This window comes from Arctopsyche grandis, chromosome 7 (genome assembly GCF_051622035.1).
Source record: "Arctopsyche grandis isolate Sample6627 chromosome 7, ASM5162203v2, whole genome shotgun sequence".
Lineage (NCBI taxonomy): Eukaryota > Metazoa > Arthropoda > Insecta > Trichoptera > Hydropsychidae > Arctopsyche > Arctopsyche grandis.
The window spans coordinates 17,715,647-17,736,764 of NC_135361.1; the positions used below are offsets into that span (position 1 = coordinate 17,715,647).

General features: G+C 29.8%; 2 protein-coding genes across 3 annotated transcripts; both read left to right on the forward strand.

The window, feature by feature from the left end:
• Positions 1-5,105, forward strand: disp (RND transporter family member dispatched). The gene is made up of 14 exons (XM_077434172.1): positions 1-60; positions 181-391; positions 480-939; positions 1,038-1,276; positions 1,349-1,528; positions 1,697-1,835; positions 1,925-2,158; positions 2,705-2,782; positions 2,813-2,930; positions 3,070-3,172; positions 3,238-3,361; positions 3,437-3,591; positions 3,664-3,920; positions 3,995-5,105. Exons 2-14 carry the CDS (start codon positions 260-262, stop codon positions 5,103-5,105), a joined length of 3,330 nt encoding a protein of 1,109 aa, XP_077290298.1. The 5' UTR covers positions 1-60; positions 181-259.
• Positions 5,106-11,957: 6,852 nt separating this feature from the next.
• On the forward strand, positions 11,958-21,055 carry LOC143914634 (retinol dehydrogenase 13-like). 2 transcript variants are annotated; one of them, XM_077434920.1, is made up of 6 exons: positions 11,958-12,065; positions 18,191-18,315; positions 18,933-19,295; positions 19,382-19,503; positions 19,600-19,814; positions 20,612-21,055. In XM_077434920.1, the coding sequence occupies exons 2-6, from the start codon at positions 18,198-18,200 to the stop codon at positions 20,751-20,753; spliced, it is 960 nt and encodes a 319-aa protein (XP_077291046.1). In that variant the 5' UTR covers positions 11,958-12,065; positions 18,191-18,197; the 3' UTR covers positions 20,754-21,055. The 2 variants fall into 2 exon arrangements, with proteins under 2 accessions (XP_077291046.1, XP_077291047.1); XM_077434921.1 differs by having other exon boundaries at positions 11,973-12,065; positions 18,197-18,315.
• Positions 21,056-21,118: the final 63 nt, after the last annotated feature.

The following is a 21,118-nucleotide window of genomic DNA, read 5'->3' on the forward strand; positions in this document are numbered from 1 at the left end:
ACAACTGTCAAGTTTTGTTTACAAATGGCCAACTTAACCTGCAACGTTCGCCCAATGCGTGTCAGTTTATAGCTCTAAATTTAGATAGAACTTGTTTTTGATAATTGTAAAATTAGCATTCAGTTGAAATTTATGGACACTATAATTTTCTAAACGTAATACGAATATTTTTGTCTTCAGGGGTAATGTTTCAACAAAAACTTTGGATCTCGATGGAAAGGAAAGTGTGGCTTTGGAAAGCACCTCATTGGATTCCACAATGAGTTTTTATGCTCGATTACTGGTTCACAATCCATGCCTAATTCTATTCACTGTGATGGTATTAGCCACAATATGTTCAGTTTTGCCCTTAGTAACCAAAAAGTTGCCAGATTTTACAGATCCAACTTTGGTAAACATTACTATTATGATACATACTTTTATTTATTTTTTGTTTATATATATAATGAATTAAATTAATATTAACTTTGTATCTGCAGGGGTTCGAAACGCGTGGGACAGTTTTAGCAGAACGCTTGATATCTTGGAAAAATTTAATTGAAGAAAAACGACCATCTGGTTCATTAGCAGCTAATCCAAAAAATATTTTAGATGAGGTTCTATATATGAAATCACGTAATAAATCTATATATAAGGATGAAGTTCGAAATGGGAAAAAAAAGCGGCCAAAGGATGTTATCCATAAAATTAAAAAAAATAAACATTCCAAGATGTCTAATAATTTGAGCAGAATTTTATACACTGAATCTAATCATTCTAAATATGAAACAAATACAACTGATGAGCATGAACATTGGGGATACGGTAAAAATTTAACATATTTATCACAAGATGAACACACAAGAGATCCTTGGCCTTCGTTAAAAAATCTACAATTTCCACTTTCGAATTCTGAACACAATCATTTGTCTAGTGATGGATTTTTCTGTGGAGTTCCTAGTAAGAATAATTATTTATTATTGTGCTGTAACAGACCAATAACTCATAATTTATTGTCGTGATAGGCAGCAGATGAAACACTATTATTATTTTCACAGGTGCAGACTATGCACATTTGGTGTTTAAAAGTATTGATGGATCTTCACTTTTAAATACAGACAACTTAAAAAGTATGTGTGTACTACAACAGCAGTTAATAGACATCGGAAGTGAGACTTATATATCACTATGTGAGCGTCGAGATCTACGTTCTACATCCACAGAATGCTGTCAGCCATGGAGTTTACCCAATTATATCGCATTACTTTCCAATAGCACATCTTGTATGGATATAACTGTAAGTTAAAAAAAAGGAAGATAATAATATAAAACTTTTAATAAAAGCAGTTAATAGTTAACTATTTTTTAGGATGATCATATTACAAAAACTTTAGAACTTCTATCTCGCTGTGCTATTTTCTTTCATTCATTGAAGCTGGCAACTGATTGTGAAGCAGAATATTGTACAGCGCCAACTGAATGCTATAAATATAATGCTGTATTCAATATTCTTACATATTTAGTAGATGTTGATTTTCTTCCGCCCAATGTAAGTGTTCAATGTGTCATAAAATTGTTGTTTCAACTAAATAGCTAGTAAATTTTCCCACAGAAGTAAAACTTGGAAATGTATTATATAATTTGAATTTTGTTTAACAATTGAAAATACAATTACATTATACCAATAATAATCACGTAACAATTACCTTTATTTCAGAATGTTTCTATGGTGCATGTACACACATCTATGATTTTCTTACCTTTAGCTTGCAGCACTTCTATCATGCCTTACTATCATCTCATAGAAGATGCAAATTTTAAATACAATAATGTGTCCTTAGTAGCTATGAATTTAGGTGTGTATTCGTGCGATTTTCTTAGAATGTACTACATACGTTTAATGTCGAATAGCAATTCTTAATGTATTTCTTTTATTCTTTTCTAGGGGTAAAAAATGCTGTATTTGATACATGGCTTGTTCATGATACATGGTTAGTGGGTCTCGGGGGTTTTTTTGTGGTTGGATGCATGTGGCTATATACAGGCTCATTTTTTCTTACTATATCTACATGCTTGGCAATTGCATACTCCATTGGCATCTCCTATTTTTTATACACTACTGTGTTTAATTTAAAATTTTTTCCATTTATGAATCTTCTAACTGCTGTTGTCGCTGTTGGTATGTGCTTTCATCCTTTTTTTTAACTTTTACAATATTTAATATAAGAAATTTTATGCAATCAAATTTTGTACAATATTACACGTTTAAAAATATTTTATTTATCTCAATTTACAATATTTAAATATTAATGTTTTATTTGTATTGAAATATAATAGTATATATATATATATATATATATGTACATTATTCAATATATTTTTTAAGTTTAATTAAATTTAAATTTGCACTTGCTTATTTAACAATACAAGGCACCTGCATTATTTAATATACATCCATAAGTATATATATGTACTCGTAAAGTAAAACTTATCAAGAGCCACACAAATTACGATTTAGATGCCATATGTATGTATAACAATACAACTTCAACTAACGACGAATATTGAAATATGTTTATAAAAATGTGGACAAGAGAAGAAAAAAATTTGTCAAGACAATTGCTTATATTGCTATTGCGTTTCAAAGATTATCAAATAAAAAATTTAGAATGTCTAAACAATTATCTATTTCTTCAAATATATTATAATATAAATTGATTTTTAGGTATTGGTGCAGATGACATGTTTATTTTTGTAAAAGTGTGGGAAAGTCGCAAAGAAGTATCTATAGATGGGTTAACGAGTCTTGGAATCGATTCAGGAAAGCTAGAAGAGTTGATGACTGATGCATTACAACACGCTACACTTACTATGTTTGTTACTAGTTTAACAACAGCGGCTGCTTTTTATGCGTCTTTCATTAGCCATATAACTGCTGTCAATTGTTTCAGGTGTCAATTTCATTTAATTAATATATTTTGCAGTGATACTATATTTAATTATACGATAGAAACAATTTTTTTGAAAATATATATTATAAATAATATGTTATATTACGAAAATAAAATTGGTCTTCCTTGTATTTTTCAGTATATTTACTGGTACGGTGGTTATAGTAAATTTTGTACTAATGATAACTTGGTTGCCAGCAAGTATTATCATCATAGAAACCTGGTGTGGTTCCATAAAGGTGGTTTATAAATATAATTTTCTTTTTTTTTACTGTGATTATTTTATTTATTTGAGTTTTTTTTTCAGAATAAAAACTGGAATACAAAAATGAGAACAATAAGACAAGCATTAGAAGAGACTTGGAGTATGATGAACAGATTTTTGGTTATTAGTATTATTAAACTAAGATGGTTTTGGCTTATAATTTTAGGTTTGTTATAAAATTAAATGAATGAATGTATTATATTTTCCTCATTTTGTATACTAATTTCTAAAAAAAAATTAGGATCGTTATCAATATTTAGTACCATAATAATTGGCTACTATCCTGGTTTAAAACTTCCTGATACTCGAAGCTTTCAATTGTTTCATTCTTCTCAGATGTTTGAACAATATGATATTGGATATAGAGATAATTATTGGTTCGAAAGATCAAATAAGGTTATTGAATTTTTAAATAAATAATCATTGTATTTGTGAAATGTACAATTTAATAAACAATATGAATTTTAGGAATGGGGTAGTGGAAATAAGATGCCACTGAGATGGGTTTGGGGAGTAACTGCTATTGACACAGGAAATCCTATGGATCCGTCTTCACACGGATCTCTTGTTTTAGATCCGACGTTTAACATTTCTAATGCAGATTCTCAAGTGTGGTTATTAGACTTTTGTACTCGCTTAAAAGGTCAACCGTTTTATCAATCCATCATGGGTCCACTATTACCAAACTGTTTTATAGAAAACTTTGTAACTTGGATGGAGAGGAAGTATGTTATTGCTTATTTAAAAAAAAAATTACACCAACTTTTAATTTTATATTATGTATTCATATTATTTATAGGTGCATTGACGAAATCGACATGATTGATAGAAGTCCCTGCTGTGAAAAATCTCAATTTCCATACTCTCATATCGTTTTCGATACTTGTATTGTACAAGCTATTTCTGCTCTTTATCAAACTCCACGCGAATATTTTATGCCTGGCGTAGCTGGTCCCCGATTTTCAAAAACAATAGGAAGTGATGGCTTACCAAAAGTTGTGGCATTGGTTGTAGAATTTGAAAGCAATTATTCATTTTCTATGTCATATGAATCAATGGAGGAATTTTATTTACTAGTAGAGAATTGGACTCAGTATGAAATGTCCAAAGCACCGGATGGCATGAGAAATGGATGGTTCATATCAGAGCTAGAGTTTTATGATTTACAAAGAACTTTATCGAGAGGAACTTTAATGGCTATTGGAATATCAATGGGAATGGCATTAGGCGTTTTACTTTTAGTCACATTAAATATTTTGATAAGTTTCTATGCAATTATAACGATAACACTATCAATTTGTGTTACCGTTGGATGTTTAGTGTTATTAGGTTGGAGATTAAATGTATTAGAGAGCCTTGCTATATCGACAGCTATAGGGTTGGCAGTAGATTTTAGTCTGCATATTGGGTTAGCTTATAGACGATCTGAAGGCGAAAGAGAAGTCCGGTCCACGCGTGCATTAGTTATAGCGGCTCCACCGACAGCAATGGCTGCGTTGACGACAGGTATGGCAGGAGCTTTAATGCTCCCCGCAAGAGTTTTGCCATACACACAAATAGGATTATTTTTAGTCATTGTGATGACAGTTAGTTGGACCTTTGCAACTTTCTTTTTGGGATCACTTTTGCGAGTTGCTGGACCTTCTCGCCAATTCGGTCAATTCAGATATCCACAACTGAAGCGTAACAAACGCGCAGCATCTAGCGAAGGAAGTACAAGTAGTAGAAAAGCTGTAAGAGCTACACCTCTTGTAGCAAGACCCACTACTTATCCAACGCAACTTGTCGAAGGACATGAATTACAACAATTGGCACATGGACCACCACATCCCATACCGCATGACCAAAGTCCTTCTGCTACCAGTGCCATCACTATTATATTGGCAGACGATGCAGAATGCCATAAGTAGTTTTTTTTTTTACTTTACGTATAATTTTTATTTAAGATTTATATTTTAAAAAATTCTCAGTTTATCTTTTAATCATTTTTTTATATAATATTATTTCATTTAAATCATTGAAATTTTTTCAAAAATATACATCTAGAGTATAATATTACAATAATTATGTATGTATTTGCTCAATGAACAGAGCTTACAGAGATGGATAAATAATGAGGTGACGAAAGCAATAATGTTTATTTTGTTTGTAATGCATCCGTTTTTCCCATGTTTTGTGCCAAATTTACATTAAAGATTTATATATGTAGTACGATTTTGTTATACGGTCTGTGGTTTAGCGACTGAATAAAAACAAAATTTTAGCACACTAAAAATTAACAAGGGTTAAAATTACATTCAAATTTTGCTACAAAATAGTAATTACATAAAAATAATATAAAACGATACATATAATCTCAGTAAACTATGTTATAGTTACATTGACAATAATATTACTTTTATAAACGGTTTTTCAATTAATTTTTTTATTAACAAATACAATTTAATTACTTTTATAATACATATGTTTTTGTGTTTTCTAAACTAAATATTATTTATATATGTATGTTCTTGTTTTTTTTTTTTTTAATTATTACAGTACTATCTAACTATATTTTATAAATATACATGGTTCAGCTTATTAAAATTTAAGATGATATCAAACAAAAAATGATTTTTATGACATCATAACATATAATATTATAATCCTTGTGGTAGAATTAGGTAACATTATTATATTTAATAAATGTACTGTGATACTCTTTTCTTTGACTGTTATGATTGTAACTTCTTTACCATATTTTAAAATGTATATAATTCATGTAATTCCTAGTATATAAATCCATATGTATAAACGCTCATACATATTTCAGGTATATATTAATAGAAAACGTAGATTTATTATCGTGTCACGCATGAAGATAATTTAATAAGTAAAAATTTATATGTATATAAAAATATTTTTGATATTTTCGCTTCCATATTTATGATGTTACTGTCATAATTGTCGTAACTATAACTACATATATAATATTACTATTTCAATGTTAATTTACATATATATGTTAACCAATGTCGCATAGATAATTGTTTTACCGTATTTTCATAAATGCAATTAATTTTAAAAATGGCATTAAATATCTTTAAAAAATGACTGTAGGTACAATCATCATAAAATACATATATACTAGTAATATTCAATTAATATTTGGTAAATTCAATTACATACACAATGTTACTTACTAAGTTAAAATTATCATAGTACTACGCCAACTATATTTTTTGTATATTAAGAAAATTAATGTTGACAATTTCAAAATTAATAAATAATTTGTTTTTATTTTTCTGTACCATGATAAAAATAAAATATCAAAGCCGGAATTTATTTCTTTAAATACAATGAGCCGTCCTAAATGAATAAAAGTATGAACGTAAGTGATCAAAATATTAATTAGAAAATAAATGACAAGATGGTAATTTTCAAAATCCCGTGAATTTGGTCAAGAGTGCCTTAGATTTACAAAATGTCTAGCCTTAAATATAAAATACATTTGAACTTGTAAATTTGATAATAACAGTCAGTTTCGAACCCAAAATTATTTTGAAAATTTTGTTTCTACATGCATATGTAATATTATTTTTTACGTGGTACAGAAATAAATTTGGATATCTCTAGGAATATTTGATCTTTAATTTTTTAAGTGAAAGAAATTTTTACAATTTATTTTCGATTTATGTGAACACTTGTATCAAATATATTGTAATAATAATGTATTGATGTACATACAAGAAATATTTCAAAGTTGTTTTTTTTTCATAGAAACAAATGATATATTTATTTATTTTTATTTTTAGTAACAAATATATATTTTTAATGTGAATGTTTTTTTTTATAATTTTAAAAAAGTCAATATGAAATATATACATATGTACATACATATAATATTCTTCATGAAACAAAGCTAAAATTCAAATAAATTTCAATGGATGGCAATTAGATTGTGTACAGGTAAGTACATACTATTGTTTTATTTAACAATTAGTTTTTTTCAACACTTGAATTTATTCACTTGGATATAGCATATTTTATGAGCCATCTAATTGTTTCCAATTAAAATCGCTAATACAGATGGCTAAACTTTAGAGTATCTAGAAATAATTTTATTTAAATAATTCTAATAACCACACTTAGCCAATATTGTTTGTATCATGTTGAATGGCATATTTACTAGGTCTTCCTAAGACTACTTGTGGGCAACAGATTACTTTCCATTCGCTACCGATATTATATAAAAATTCCAATTATAATCTCCTATTGAAGTAAATTTAGTCATTTACATTTGATTATTAAAATGTAATAGTTGCCTATATAAAATTTAATCTGTATAATGAATTATATATACATGTCTATTTTATCTATTATTACCACTAGTGTGATATTACATTTGTGGTTTCAACAGATATATAATCCGTGGTTCGGTGATTACTAGACATATGTGAACCGGTCACAGGACAAACGGTCGCTCTAGATCGGTCACACGTGATCACCCGTCACACTAAAACTGGTGGGACACAGATGGTTGTATTTGTTTTTATTTGATTGAATAAACATTAGAAAAATAATAACTTACTAACATATCACTTTTAACAGTATTAGCAATTAACTGTGAGATTTTGGTGTTTTTACTAAAAATCTTTAAAAATTAAATTAAAAAAAAACCTTAAGACTTGGACCGAGATATGTTGTGGCTCAAAATGTTCTAAATGATACGACTCAGTCAGACGCGCCGTTTATTATTCAATTGTTGTAACTGCTTTGTTAAAGGTTCGCCCAACCTTCTTTTTTGTACTCTAGCTTTGTAAATAGAGCCAAACCGCCCCGATTCCTGGAAAAATCACGGTCTCTATCCGGAGTCTAGATATGAGCTATCAACCCTTTAAGGCTTTGCACTTAGCTACCCTGTATATCGAATCTGATTAATAATTTATATTATTAACACACCTAAATTACCCCCTTCTTGATCTGATAAATCAATTAAAAAAACACTGGATTTGACTAGAATTGTCCCAGTTTAAAGATGGGTCAGGTTTGTCATTTTGTCCCGGTTTGTTAAGTGTGGTCCCTGGTGCAAACTTTGAAAATTGGGCCCCCCTAATTTAAACCCCTAATTTTTTTATTATTAACAGTAAATTTAGCAGATTTGAAGTCTTTTGTACGGGTCTACCTCACGGGACCGAAAGTGAAAAGGTCGAAAAAGCAAAGATCGAAAATCGAAAGATCTTAAGTCAAAAAAAAAAGGGTGCATGGTAAACGGTACTATGTATATATAATATATATATATATATATATATATATATATATATATATATATATATATATATATATATATATATATATATATATATATATATATATATATATATATATATATATATATATATATATATATATATATATATATCAGTGGCATGCGGTGAAATTATCTCTCTTTCTGCCATACAGCCTTGTTTAATGTGCGCGCGCGGGATACGGGAGGAAAAGCCTGTTCCTCTTGTTCCTGTTGTATCCTGCTAGCGCAAATTAAGTGAGGATGTACGACGGGGGGAGAGAGAGTTTTACCGCACGCCATTGATATATATATACTAACTGTTTTTCATATGTATGCATGATAAACGAATATTTTCATAGTTTTCATGAACTATTTACATAAAATATATTAAATAATCAATAGTGACGTGAAATCACGGAGGCGCTACAACTTTCGAAATATGTATACGAAAATTTCAAAACTAGTAAAAATAAGAAAATTCTTGTATTAAAAATAAGTACCGGTTTTTTGAAATAAAAACTAATTTACAAATATTATGGTTGTTAAATAATATAGTACATATGTATAAATTGTATAATTTTTTGAGAAATTGAGATATGGCATCGCGAGATACGATTTCTGGTGTCGGAAGTTGGAATACTTACATATATTTTTTGTCCCGGTTTGGAAAATAAAAATTATGGTAAGCTTAAGTATGTATGTAGATAGGTGTGATACATTGTTCGCGCTCTTTGATTTAGAGTCCCTGAATATGTGAATGTGTGTATAATGATATGAAATGTATGTATCTCTACGAAAGTATATACATATCAGTGGCGTATATTGGGTGTGTGCTAGGTGTGCGGCGCACACCCGTGAAAACCAAAGACCACATAAAGTAGTATTTTAATACAAAATAATGTGTTGTTGTATAAACAGGCATTGATGTGTATGGTGTATTTACCGCGTGCGCTAAATGTATGGTGTATGGTGTGGTGTGCAGTCTGCAGCGTGTTGTGTGATGTGTGTATGTAGTTTGTGCGCCGCGACGAGAGAATACCTATGCCGTGCAGCAAATTGGTGGGTTTGGTTGGAGTGTGCAGGCGGATATTCGCTTGTATAGGTTTGTTCGCGATATTAAGACGTACGGTGTGCTACGACTTCAGAGCACCGCGCACCACTCGGCAATTGACCGAATGCGATGCGACACGTGGTCTCGTACTTTTTCGCACATTCGTATTTTTATGGTCATATCTCAGTCATACCTCTAATAACTAATAATGGCTAACAGTGTTCAAGACATTTTAACTATTCCGTTTTCAAATAGAAGTTTTGAGATAAAATTAAAAATAATTAAATATGGGAAACCGTGTCCGTCTCTTCCAAATTTATCCAGTTTGCATAAAGAAAAAACAAAAGTTTACACTAGACATTTTTGCGTTTCAAATTATAAAAAATTCGAATGGATTACAGGCTGTGAAATTCGATCCAAACTTTTCTGCTGGCCATGTTTATTGTTCTCCAAAGATATTAATGTGTGGAACAAAGAAGGATTTGCTGATCTCAACCATTTGACAGCAGCACTGAAGAAACACGAAGGATCGCAGGCACACGTTCAATCATTTCTTTCCATACAAATGTTTGGCAAACAACGAATCGACGTATTAATTGACAGTCAACGTAAAGCCGAAATAAGTCGACATAATGAACAAGTAAATAAAAATAGAGATGTTTTAAAACGAATTATTAACGCAATAATCTATCTAGGAAAACAAGAACTGTCCCTGCGAGGTCACGACGAGTCATGTAATTCCGTAAACAAAGGCAATTACATTGAATATCTAAATGCTCTTCGAGAATATGATTCTGTTTTAGATACTCATTTAAATACTGCTACTACCTTTCGTGGTACTTCTCCAAGTATACAAAATGACATAATCGAAGCAATCGCTCATGTTATTAAAGTTCATATAAAAAATGAAGTAGAGTCAGCAAGTTTTGTTGCTATTATTCTCGATGAAACTTCAGATATAATGACAAAATCACAGCTCTCAACAGTTTTACGTTTTGTATGTAAAGGCAATGTACATGAACGGTTTATTAGTTTTACAGACGTTAGTGCTGATAAAACATCTAATGGTCTATTCCGTCACGTGGTGAACATAGTTGAAGAATTTAAAATTCAAGACAAATTGGTTGGACAGACTTATGATGGAGCAAGTGTAATGAGTGGACACGTAAATGGTTTGCAATCCAAAGTCCTCAATGCTTATCCTTTTGCTCTTTTTACACACTGTTATGCTCATGTATTGAATTTAGTATTGCAGCAAGGTCTTTCTGATATTAAAGAAAGTAAATCATTTTTTCAAACTTTAAATGGATTGTCTACATACTTTTCAAAATCTTCCAAAAGAGTATTCACCCACAAGGTGGAATTTTACATCTCGTTTAAGTAGCACAGTACAACAATACAGAAGTCAATTTACAGATTTTTTTCGACATGTTATAGAAAATTGTGAATTATGGGACACAGATACTGTTATAAAAGCACGAGGGTTTTTAGGCTTTTTAGAGGATTTTCAAACAATTAAACTTCTTCAATTTTTTTCAAAACTGTTTGGAATAACTGATGTTTTGTATAACATTCTTCAATCTAAATCTTCGGACGTTTTATATTGTTGTAAAAAAATTAATGATGTTTTGCAGCAACTGAAATACGAAAGGGATAATAATTTTGAAATGTTATGGAATAATTATTTAAATGAAAAAAATGATGATCATGATCGTAGGCCACAAAGATTAAAAAATTATTCAGAAGTAGAAGATAAAACTTCATTTCGTCAATTATATTTCAAAATAGTTGATAGCATAATCGCACAAGTCGAATGTAGATATTCTTCACTTTCCAAATTAGAATATTTTCACCTTCTTTGTAATGATAAATATGACGAATATAAAGAAAATTTTCCAAATGTTTTAATTAATAAATTAAAAGATTTTTATGGATCACTGTTTGATTATATTCGATTGAAAAACGAACTCATTGTGCTATATTCCAGCTCTGAATTTTCAGAGAAACCTGTTCATGAATTAATACAATTCATGACAAAAAATAACCTCGAATCTGGTTTTAAAGAGGTGTTTAAGCTGGGAGAATTAATATTAACGATACCAAGCAGTACAGCTTCAGCAGAACGTTCTTTTTCGGCGCTGAAAAGAATAAAAACTTGCTATAGAGGTACGCAAGGTCAAGATAGATTATGTGGCCTTAGCTTAATTTCAATAGAAAAAAAGTTATTGGTGGAATTAAAACAGAAAGACACATTCTATGCAGACGTGATTGAAAAGTTTATGTCTCAGAAACGTCGCATTGAACTTATGTATAAATAACTAATAAATTAAACATTTTTGTAATGCAAAACGAGTATTTTTTTTTAATTGCTAATTTTATACCCTATGCCCTACGGCATACACAGCACACCCGGTATTAACACCCACCGTCCGCCACTGATACATATGTAGTAATTTTAGTCGCAGTGGGTACATGTTGTTGGAGTGACGTGCGTCGCGTTGCTTAGACACAAAAAAATCTAACTGAACTGTACTGAAAATCTAAAAATTCGTAAGTAACCTAACCTGAAAAACGTCATACATCTGAAAAACTGAAATCGTCTATTAATACAATAGCTAAAACATCAATAATTGAAAACTGTAGACCAGCGGCTCCCAACCTGTGGTACGCGAAAAAAAATCAGTAATGCTGGACATGCATGAGGTATGAATGCATGAGGAATGAATGATTTACAATCATTAAAAAATAGAAATATTTTTTATATAATTAATAAACATTATCTTAATTAGTCATCCTCGACGTCAGTATGTACAGTTGATGATCGAAAATCTGGCAATCGATACGTTTTCCTCAGATCCGGCATGGATTTTGGAGTGCATTTTTAAATTTACCGCGTTAGCGCTCCAATAAATAAATAACTTGAATTTAACACTTGAGAACAACTCGATAATGATCTTTGAGAGGGGTGTACACCCGAAACCTTAATTTTGTTGCCGTTCCTTTATTCGATATATATATTGAGTGAATGCGACAATATATATCAATATATATATTGAGTGAATGCGACAGTTACGCTTCGACCAGATAATACGTATTTTAAATCGACAAAATCGAGGTTTCGTATTCTCCAATTTTCTCCTCCGAAACTGGACCAATTTTTAAAAAAATTTCATCATCAGTATGAGAAAGATATTTTCAATGCAACTGTATGCGTATTTTTTTTAAATCGACCGTTAAATAATCACGCTGGACTCTTTTCGTGGGTGTAAAAAAGGGGCGATTTTATAGATGTTTGGCGGCTCCTAGCTCCTATAAAAATAACTAATCAAAAAAATAAAAGATGCATGCCAATGGTGGATATCTATAGCATATTAAAAAATAATTTCTCTATTGCCATAATTGAGGAAGGTTGAAGTGTAATACGTTTGTATGGACAAGGCGCTGGTGTTCAGCCTTCTTAATGTTGTAGATTAAATTGAAAGTATGATTAGAAAATTAGATTTTGGAATCAATGTATCGAAAATGATCAAACTGAAGTATTTGAAACTTTATGTAATTTCTAATCTGAAAACAAGAATAGTATGTCTCGGGATATACGTGGAAAAGTAATTAAGCATTTAATAGGGATGAAATCGTCTTTTACGCAGTGCTTCCCCAAACCTTAAGAAGCAAACAATTGGATTTCAAACCCCTTTGATAATGAACATTGAACTTGATTGAACTTTCAAATTATAGCATTTAAAAACTGAATTCGAAATAAATAAGGTTATTGATTTTTGGCTAGGTACTAGTGAAGAATATGAACAGCTTTCTGACAAATACAGCTTATTAGCGATAAGTGGTTTTTATTAAAACCATTTATCAATAATAGAAGTAGGACAAAATAGTAGATAAATATATTAAACTTTGAGCATAGTATAATTGTGACAACGCAAATAACTTTTTTCCACAACATTTTTTACCAAAACAGATCTACATATTGCGTGTATCCTGTCTTCACATTACTTACCATGCAAATACTATATATAATAATTACACTTGGAAAAAAAAATTTCATGAAATACAATATTTTTACTTTATCTATGTACGTAGTAACAATAGATGAAGTTTTGTGATCATGCGAAAATTCGAACTCGAGATTTTGACTGATTCGAACTCAGAATCGATTACTGATCACGTTTTAATGATCTAGAAAAAATGTGTGTGTCTGTGTGTGTGTCTGTGTACTTTGGGGATTTTTTCAACACCGTTAGTCCTATCGAACCGAAACTTAGTATCGGTTAATGAAATTCTTATAGACACTACGTAAATTTTTTTCAAATTTTTAAGTTGACCGGAAATGGTACCTCCCCTTATAGGTGTCCTCTTTTTTTTAAGTTTTTGAATTCGATTTTCTCCCAAACTACTAACTGAATCGGACTGAATTTTTTTTACATGTACTAGAAATAATAATTTTTATAATTTTATATTTTTTAAATATTTTTATCTGAACCGGAAGTAGTACTTTTACTCTAAAGAATCGAGGTTTTTTATGTTTTTCTCAAAAGCCTTTTGATTATTCGAACTGAAATTTCATATCGATCAGTTTAAGCTCAATACCAAGTTATGTATAAAATTTGGTAAGCGTCCGTCGACCGGAAGTGGCAGTTTACTCTTGTTCGATTTTTCTTCCACTATTTTTTTCGACCCCTTAAACATGTGTGGTCTTCACGAAAAAATGCAAGTATAATTCTTGTATCAATGTGATTAAAATAAAAAAAAATCACTAAATTTAATAAACCGGAAGTGGGTTTTTTTCCCTTCCGGAAGCATCCGGAAGGAAGGTCAAAAATGTTGTCGCCTGGATCCTGACCACACCCCTGATCGTATTAAGCTGAAAATTTATATTTATATTATTTATGTACTAACTTAGATTTGGTAACGTTTTGGTCAGAATTCGTAAACCGGAAGTAGTATTTTTTTTTAAATCAATATTTCATTATTTTTTCATTATTTTATTTTGACCTTTTAAATTACTTTAAGCGTCTTGATATATTGTGTATAATAAAGATAGTGATTTTAAGTAAAAATAAAAAATAAAACCATCAAATTTAATGAACCGGAAGTGGGATTTTCTCCTATTAGAAAGGTCAAAAATGTTGTCGCCTAGATCCTGTCCACACCCCTGAACGTATTAAGCTAAAAATTTATATTTGTATTTTTTATGTACTAACTTAGATTTGGTAACGTTTTGGTTAGAATTCGTAAACCGAAAGTAGTATTTTTTTTTAAAACAATATATCATTATTTTATTTTGACTTTTTAAATTATTTTTATCCTCTTGATATTAAATTTGTATAATAATTATACTGATTTTAAATAATTAAAAAAATTTGAACAAAATCCGCCAACCGTAAGTAGAAATTTTGTCTTGTGCAAGTATTTGCATATATTTGCGCTCAATTTGTATCACTATCATAGTTATTAGTTCAATATCGAATTTTGTTTTGTAACCTTCTTATATTCCTCAAATACATAGATAAAGTCATGGGTTGGTCACACCCGAATTTTTTATATGGTGGTATAATTTAGCGTTATATACATAGAAGTAGAATGCATAGAATCGCTCTCAGACTCCAAAAATGTTGCTACAAAAACTCTGCGCGGCAGATTTTGTTCATTGTTTGCTAAACTTCGTCTCTCTCTCTCTTGTCTCTCTTCTAACTTTCCGTCTCTCTCTTCGATGGCTCGCTTTTAGAGGATACTTTTGTTAACAATAACCATTCTATGCATTCTACTTCTATGGTTATATACTACCAAGTGGTACGTGAGTCAAAAAAGGTTGGGAGCCGCTGCTGTAGACTATGGTTACCTGTGATAACTGAAATAATCCAATTTAGTGTTTGGCAGATTATAAAAAATCATTGGCTTCCAATCTTTTTTGAGTCGCGACCATTGTTCTATAATACTAACTCTAATTCATTCATTGTGTATTTTCTCGGGAATGCTAAATTCCGAGAAGCAGATAGTGGGTTATGTAACAGTACAGCGTCTTTTTCTGAAAGCCCAAGGAAGTTCCTTTTCAATTGATTTAACTAGTTTTTTCATCGTAGCCGAAAATTTTGCATTATAATCAATATATGTATTATCTTAGAGTAATATTTAATAGTTGGTGACCCACGAGGAAACCTACTTACATATTGTATTTTATTTACATGTAATAGTATGTAAATACTTATAGAATAAATTTTAAACATCTGTTTATATGTTCAAAAAAAATAAAAAAGGGATATTTTAGCGAAATAATATATTTATATGTATTCATTTATTGTTTATTGTGATAAAAAATAAAAATATGTATTTTACTCCGAGTCTTCCCGACAACTATTTGAACTATTCGACAAACAAAAATGCATCCAATATTTGAAATAAGTCATATTTGCAGTAGCGGCGCGTTAAGACAAAATAGCGTAAATCAAAATAAAAACTTTTTTTCAAAACATGTACCTACATACGTAATATATAATATGTACGTGATGAATGTTCCATTTTATTTTCCAAATTTATAAAAAAAAATATTGAACAAATCTATTACAGATAATCAGTTGTGGTTTCATTTTAGGAAAACGTTGATAGATTAATATTTACGATTAGAAAATTTATCTAAATCGTCGCGCATCCTAAACAAACAAATCGAAAACGTTGTTAAAGTTCTGAAAGTCGAGTTAACAAGAAAGACGATTTCATTGCCTAGGAATATTGAAACTTACTTAATAAAAAAAATATATATATAATATCCGATTAGTTTTATAAATACTCGAATATATGAATATTGAAAAAGGGGCAAATAAATATATTCGAATCGAATATTCGAATTTTCGATTGGAACGTCTATTCAAAACTCACGGGCTTAGAGTCTGTGTGTTGTGTTTTGTTTACAACTAATTTTGTATTTTTTTATTATCTTGAGCTTGATATTTTTTTATTATCATATTAACCGCAGATTTTATCGAATATCATGTTTTTGTATTTTTGTAATATCAACTATGTATAATACGATTAAAAATTGCTCGGTTATAGATTTTTTTTTTTGAGAATCATTACTATATTTTACGGTTGATTTTAAGTGAATCAAAATAACCAAGATATAATCGAGAAACCACATAATTTGATAATTATTTATTTCGTGGAGAAATTAACATTTAAAATGTTTGATATTGTAAATATATACATACATACATATCTAATATATAATTTCGAAAGAGACTTTGTATGTATGTATGTAATGTTGGTTGGTAACATCGAAAACAAATCAAAGTTTATATGAGGACGATTCTATATGGTTTCGATTCGATATATATTTTTTTAGATTCAAATAAATTAAAAAAAAAACAACAAATGAATATTTACTATTAGATTCGCCACGTTTAAGCTGTATATATTAAAAATACTGAGCGAAGCCGGGTAAAACAACTAGTAATTTATAAAGCACAGAACTAAAGACAGAATTACATTATTAAATATATAACCTGAGAATCATAGTATAAACACCTTGAGCTATTTTATTTTATTCTTTAAGCTTAATTATAGTTTGAGAATAGTTTTAAAGCATAAAATATAGTGTAAACGAACTTCGCTATCATTAACTTAAGCTTTCCGATTGTTAGTCATTCCACATTATGAATATTTTACTGCGTAAGTATTGAATTAAAATCAATATATTAGATTCTAAATTGTTGTGTCATCATTTTTTTTTATAATAATATTTTTGGCTCGACAACTATAGACAGGCTATGACCTCTTCAAGGAATTTCATGCTATTCTATAATTTTGCCAGTTGATGATTCACATCAAGCTAACATTTTTGGTATCACCAACCTTCGACATTCTAATCTTTTTTTTAATACGCATAAATATGTATGTAAATTTATTTCGCTGACTGTTTTGTGAGACGTTATGCAACAAGAAAATTTTATAAAGATGTATCCTTCTTCATACAATGTACATATGTATATAGACAATAGTTGATTTCTGAAATATATCTCCGTAAAATATATTTTCAAAAGTTGGGGGAACATTCATCCACCAACTCGAGTAAAGACTCATCACTCTTAAGAGTATAACCGCATATTGATTTAGTTTTAATAAGTATTATATAAAAATGATGACTATTTACTAATTCTTCATACGTAAACCATCATAACTGACTATTTTGGTTCATTTAAATGAATTTTCAGTGTTAATACTTTGAATTGACACAATTTTTAATAGATTTATCGGGTCTACCTCACGGGACCGAAAGTGAAACGCCCGAAAACGCAAATATCGGAAGGCAAAGATTGAAAATCGAAAGATCTTAAGTCGAAAGATAAAAAAGGGTCTCTCCCCCCGTCGTACATACGTCGGGATACAACAGGAACGAGAGGAACAGGCTTTTCCTCCCGTATTCTGCGCGCGCACATTAAACAAGGCTGTATGACAAAAAGAGAGATAATTTCACCGCATGCCACTCATATATATTATATATACATAGTACCGTTTACCATGCACCCTTTTTTTTTTGATCTTTCGACTTGAGATCTTTTGATTTTCGATCTTTGCCTTCCGATATTTGCGTTTTCGGGCGTTTCACTTTCGGTCCCGTGAGGGAGACCGAGATTAATCACATAAATTATTATATTTACAAATTTTTAAAGTTACAGAATGCCGTTCTTCAGTGGAAGATGTTACAGCAAGGCGAGACTTGATGGAAAGACAGCTGTTATTACTGGTTGTAATACAGGAATTGGAAAAGAAACAGTTCTAGACTTTTACAAAAGAGGTTAAGTATTAAACATAAATTTTAAAAATTTACCTTATTACCAATTTTAATTTAAATACACTAATTTTTGAAAAAAAATTATTTCTAATTTGCTTTCAATTCTAATATAATATAATTTAATAAAACATATACATGTGGGTAAAATCGTCATATTTCATGTTACAAAACTATAAAATATACATTTATTTAAATGCGTTAGCTAGAAACTTACTAAATATGTACAAAACTTGCTGGCCAATAATGCATTAAAATAATATACATATGTAATTGTCTGCTAATTCACGGCTACATTTTTCAATTTAGAATCACCAACTTTGTCATACTAGTTTAAGGCACCCCAACTTATGTAGAACCGTAGCAGGTTTTCAGTTAAGTTACCCTAGCAACTTTGGGTTAATCCAATAGTATCGTATATAAATGTATGTATAATATTGCAGATTCTTATTCAATTAAAATTTACATCACATATAAAGTTGAATGTGTTACTCGGATGATTATAGTGTTCACATACAAATGACATTTTTGCGTTTGTTAACTAATCACTAATTCATAAATATTCAAAGTAGATACTCAAATATAAAATTACCATTTGTAAATATTTCCTACTATGATTTTAGGCGCTCGTGTTATTATGGCATGTCGAGACTTAACCAAAGCCGAAGCCGCAAAATTGGATATTACAAAGAAATGTGAAAAAACGCAGAATCTTGGAGAGATTATTATCACTAAGCTCGATCTCCTTTCGTTGACATCTGTTCGGGAATGCGCCAATCATATATTAGCTACAGAGTCAAAGATAAATTTACTCATCAATAATGCAGGTGTAATGATGTGTCCCAAAGGAACGACTGAAGACGGTTTTGAGACACAATTGGGAACAAATCACTTTTCACATTTTCTACTCACATTGCTACTTTTCCCAAGGATCCTCGCTTCAAAACCTGCAAGAATCGTTAATGTATCATCAAAAGCCCACGAAAGTAATTTGTTTTACATTTTATTTATTATCTTATAATTTTAATGCATTTAAAATCGTCAACCACAAGAATATCAATTTATTTTTCAGTGGGGTCAATTGATTTTGATGATTTGAATTTTGAAAAAAGAAGTTATAGTCCACTAAGTGCTTACGGTCAAAGTAAATTAGCAAATGTACTATTCACAAAAGAACTTTGCAAAATATTAAAGGTGCATATTTTTTTAATATCAAATATATTGAGTTTATTTTACGTAATACCTTTTAAAACAAAGGATAACCTTTTTTATTGATAATTTAAATCGCAGGAACGCAACATTGAAGGAATCAATGTTTATTCTTTACATCCTGGTGTTATAGCTACTGATCTTGGACGACATTTAGATTCAGCTATTTTTCCCGGAGCTCGATCCATATATAAATTGGCTAATTGGTTTATCAAATCACCAGAACTTGGTGCCCAAACTACAATCTATTGTGCAGTAGATGAGAAATGTGAAAATGAAAGTGGTTTATACTATAGGTAAGCACATCTACATTTATACGATAAAAGGGCCTAAATTATTATATAACGTGAACATAATAAATTATTTTTATTGATTTTCAGCTATTTTTCCGACCACATATCAACATATGGGGTCGGTTCACTGTATCGAAAGTCGAAAGGTCGAAAAGCAAATATCGGAAAGCAGAGATCGAAAATCGAAAGATCTTAAGTCGAAAGATCCAAAAGAATATATGCAGGGTAAACGGTACTATGTATATATATATATATATATATATATATATATATATATATATATATATATATATATATATATATATATATATATATATATATATATATATATATATATATTTATATATATGTATATATCAGTGTCGTGCGGTGAAATTCTCTTTCTTTTTGTGGTATAGCCTTACTTAATGTGCACGGGCAGGATACAAAAGGAACATCCTGTTCCTCTTGTATCCTGCTCGCACACATTAAGTAAGGCTGTACCACAAAAAGAGAGATAACTTTACCGCACGACACTGATATATATATATATATATATATATATATATATATATATATATATATATATATATATATATATATATATACTACCCACTCTTCATATGTATGCATGGTAAACGAACAAGAATAAAGATTTCGATTTTTTGACTTTCGATGTGGTGACGGCCACCGCAACATATGTACATATATAAATATACACACATTGAGAAATTAATCATCTTTATGTAGGAAATTACTATTGAGCCTTTAACTCAGATGTATATTTCAAATAAATTCATATGACAATTTAATATTTTTAGTGATTGTGTACCAATAAGACCATCAAGAGAAGCATTGAAGCCTGAAAATGCAGAAAGGTTATGGAAAATATCTGAAAAGTCTGTGGGCTTGGAAAATTGGGATCCATTAGCTGAAGATAAGGATTTGTCCATAATAAAATGAATTGTTAATCAAAGAATATAAAAATTCAGATTGAAAAAAAGTGTGATGTACACAACCAGTTTTTATTTTTAATATCTTGTATATGTACATAATATAATGTGTTGAATCTAAAACTTTGCAATGAATGTTTTTGAATAAAATCTATAACTAAATGTTTTGGTTTTTTATACTGTTCATATCTATGTACTTTATATGTATATGTATGTTTTAAGTTTAAACATATACATATACATATGTATTATATGTATGTATATATTCTATTTGGCCAGATATATTCCAGACTAAAATAAATATGTAGGTATAAAAATATTTCATATAATTTTTAAATTTCAAGTTATTGTTTTAAATTGAAAACAATAAATGTT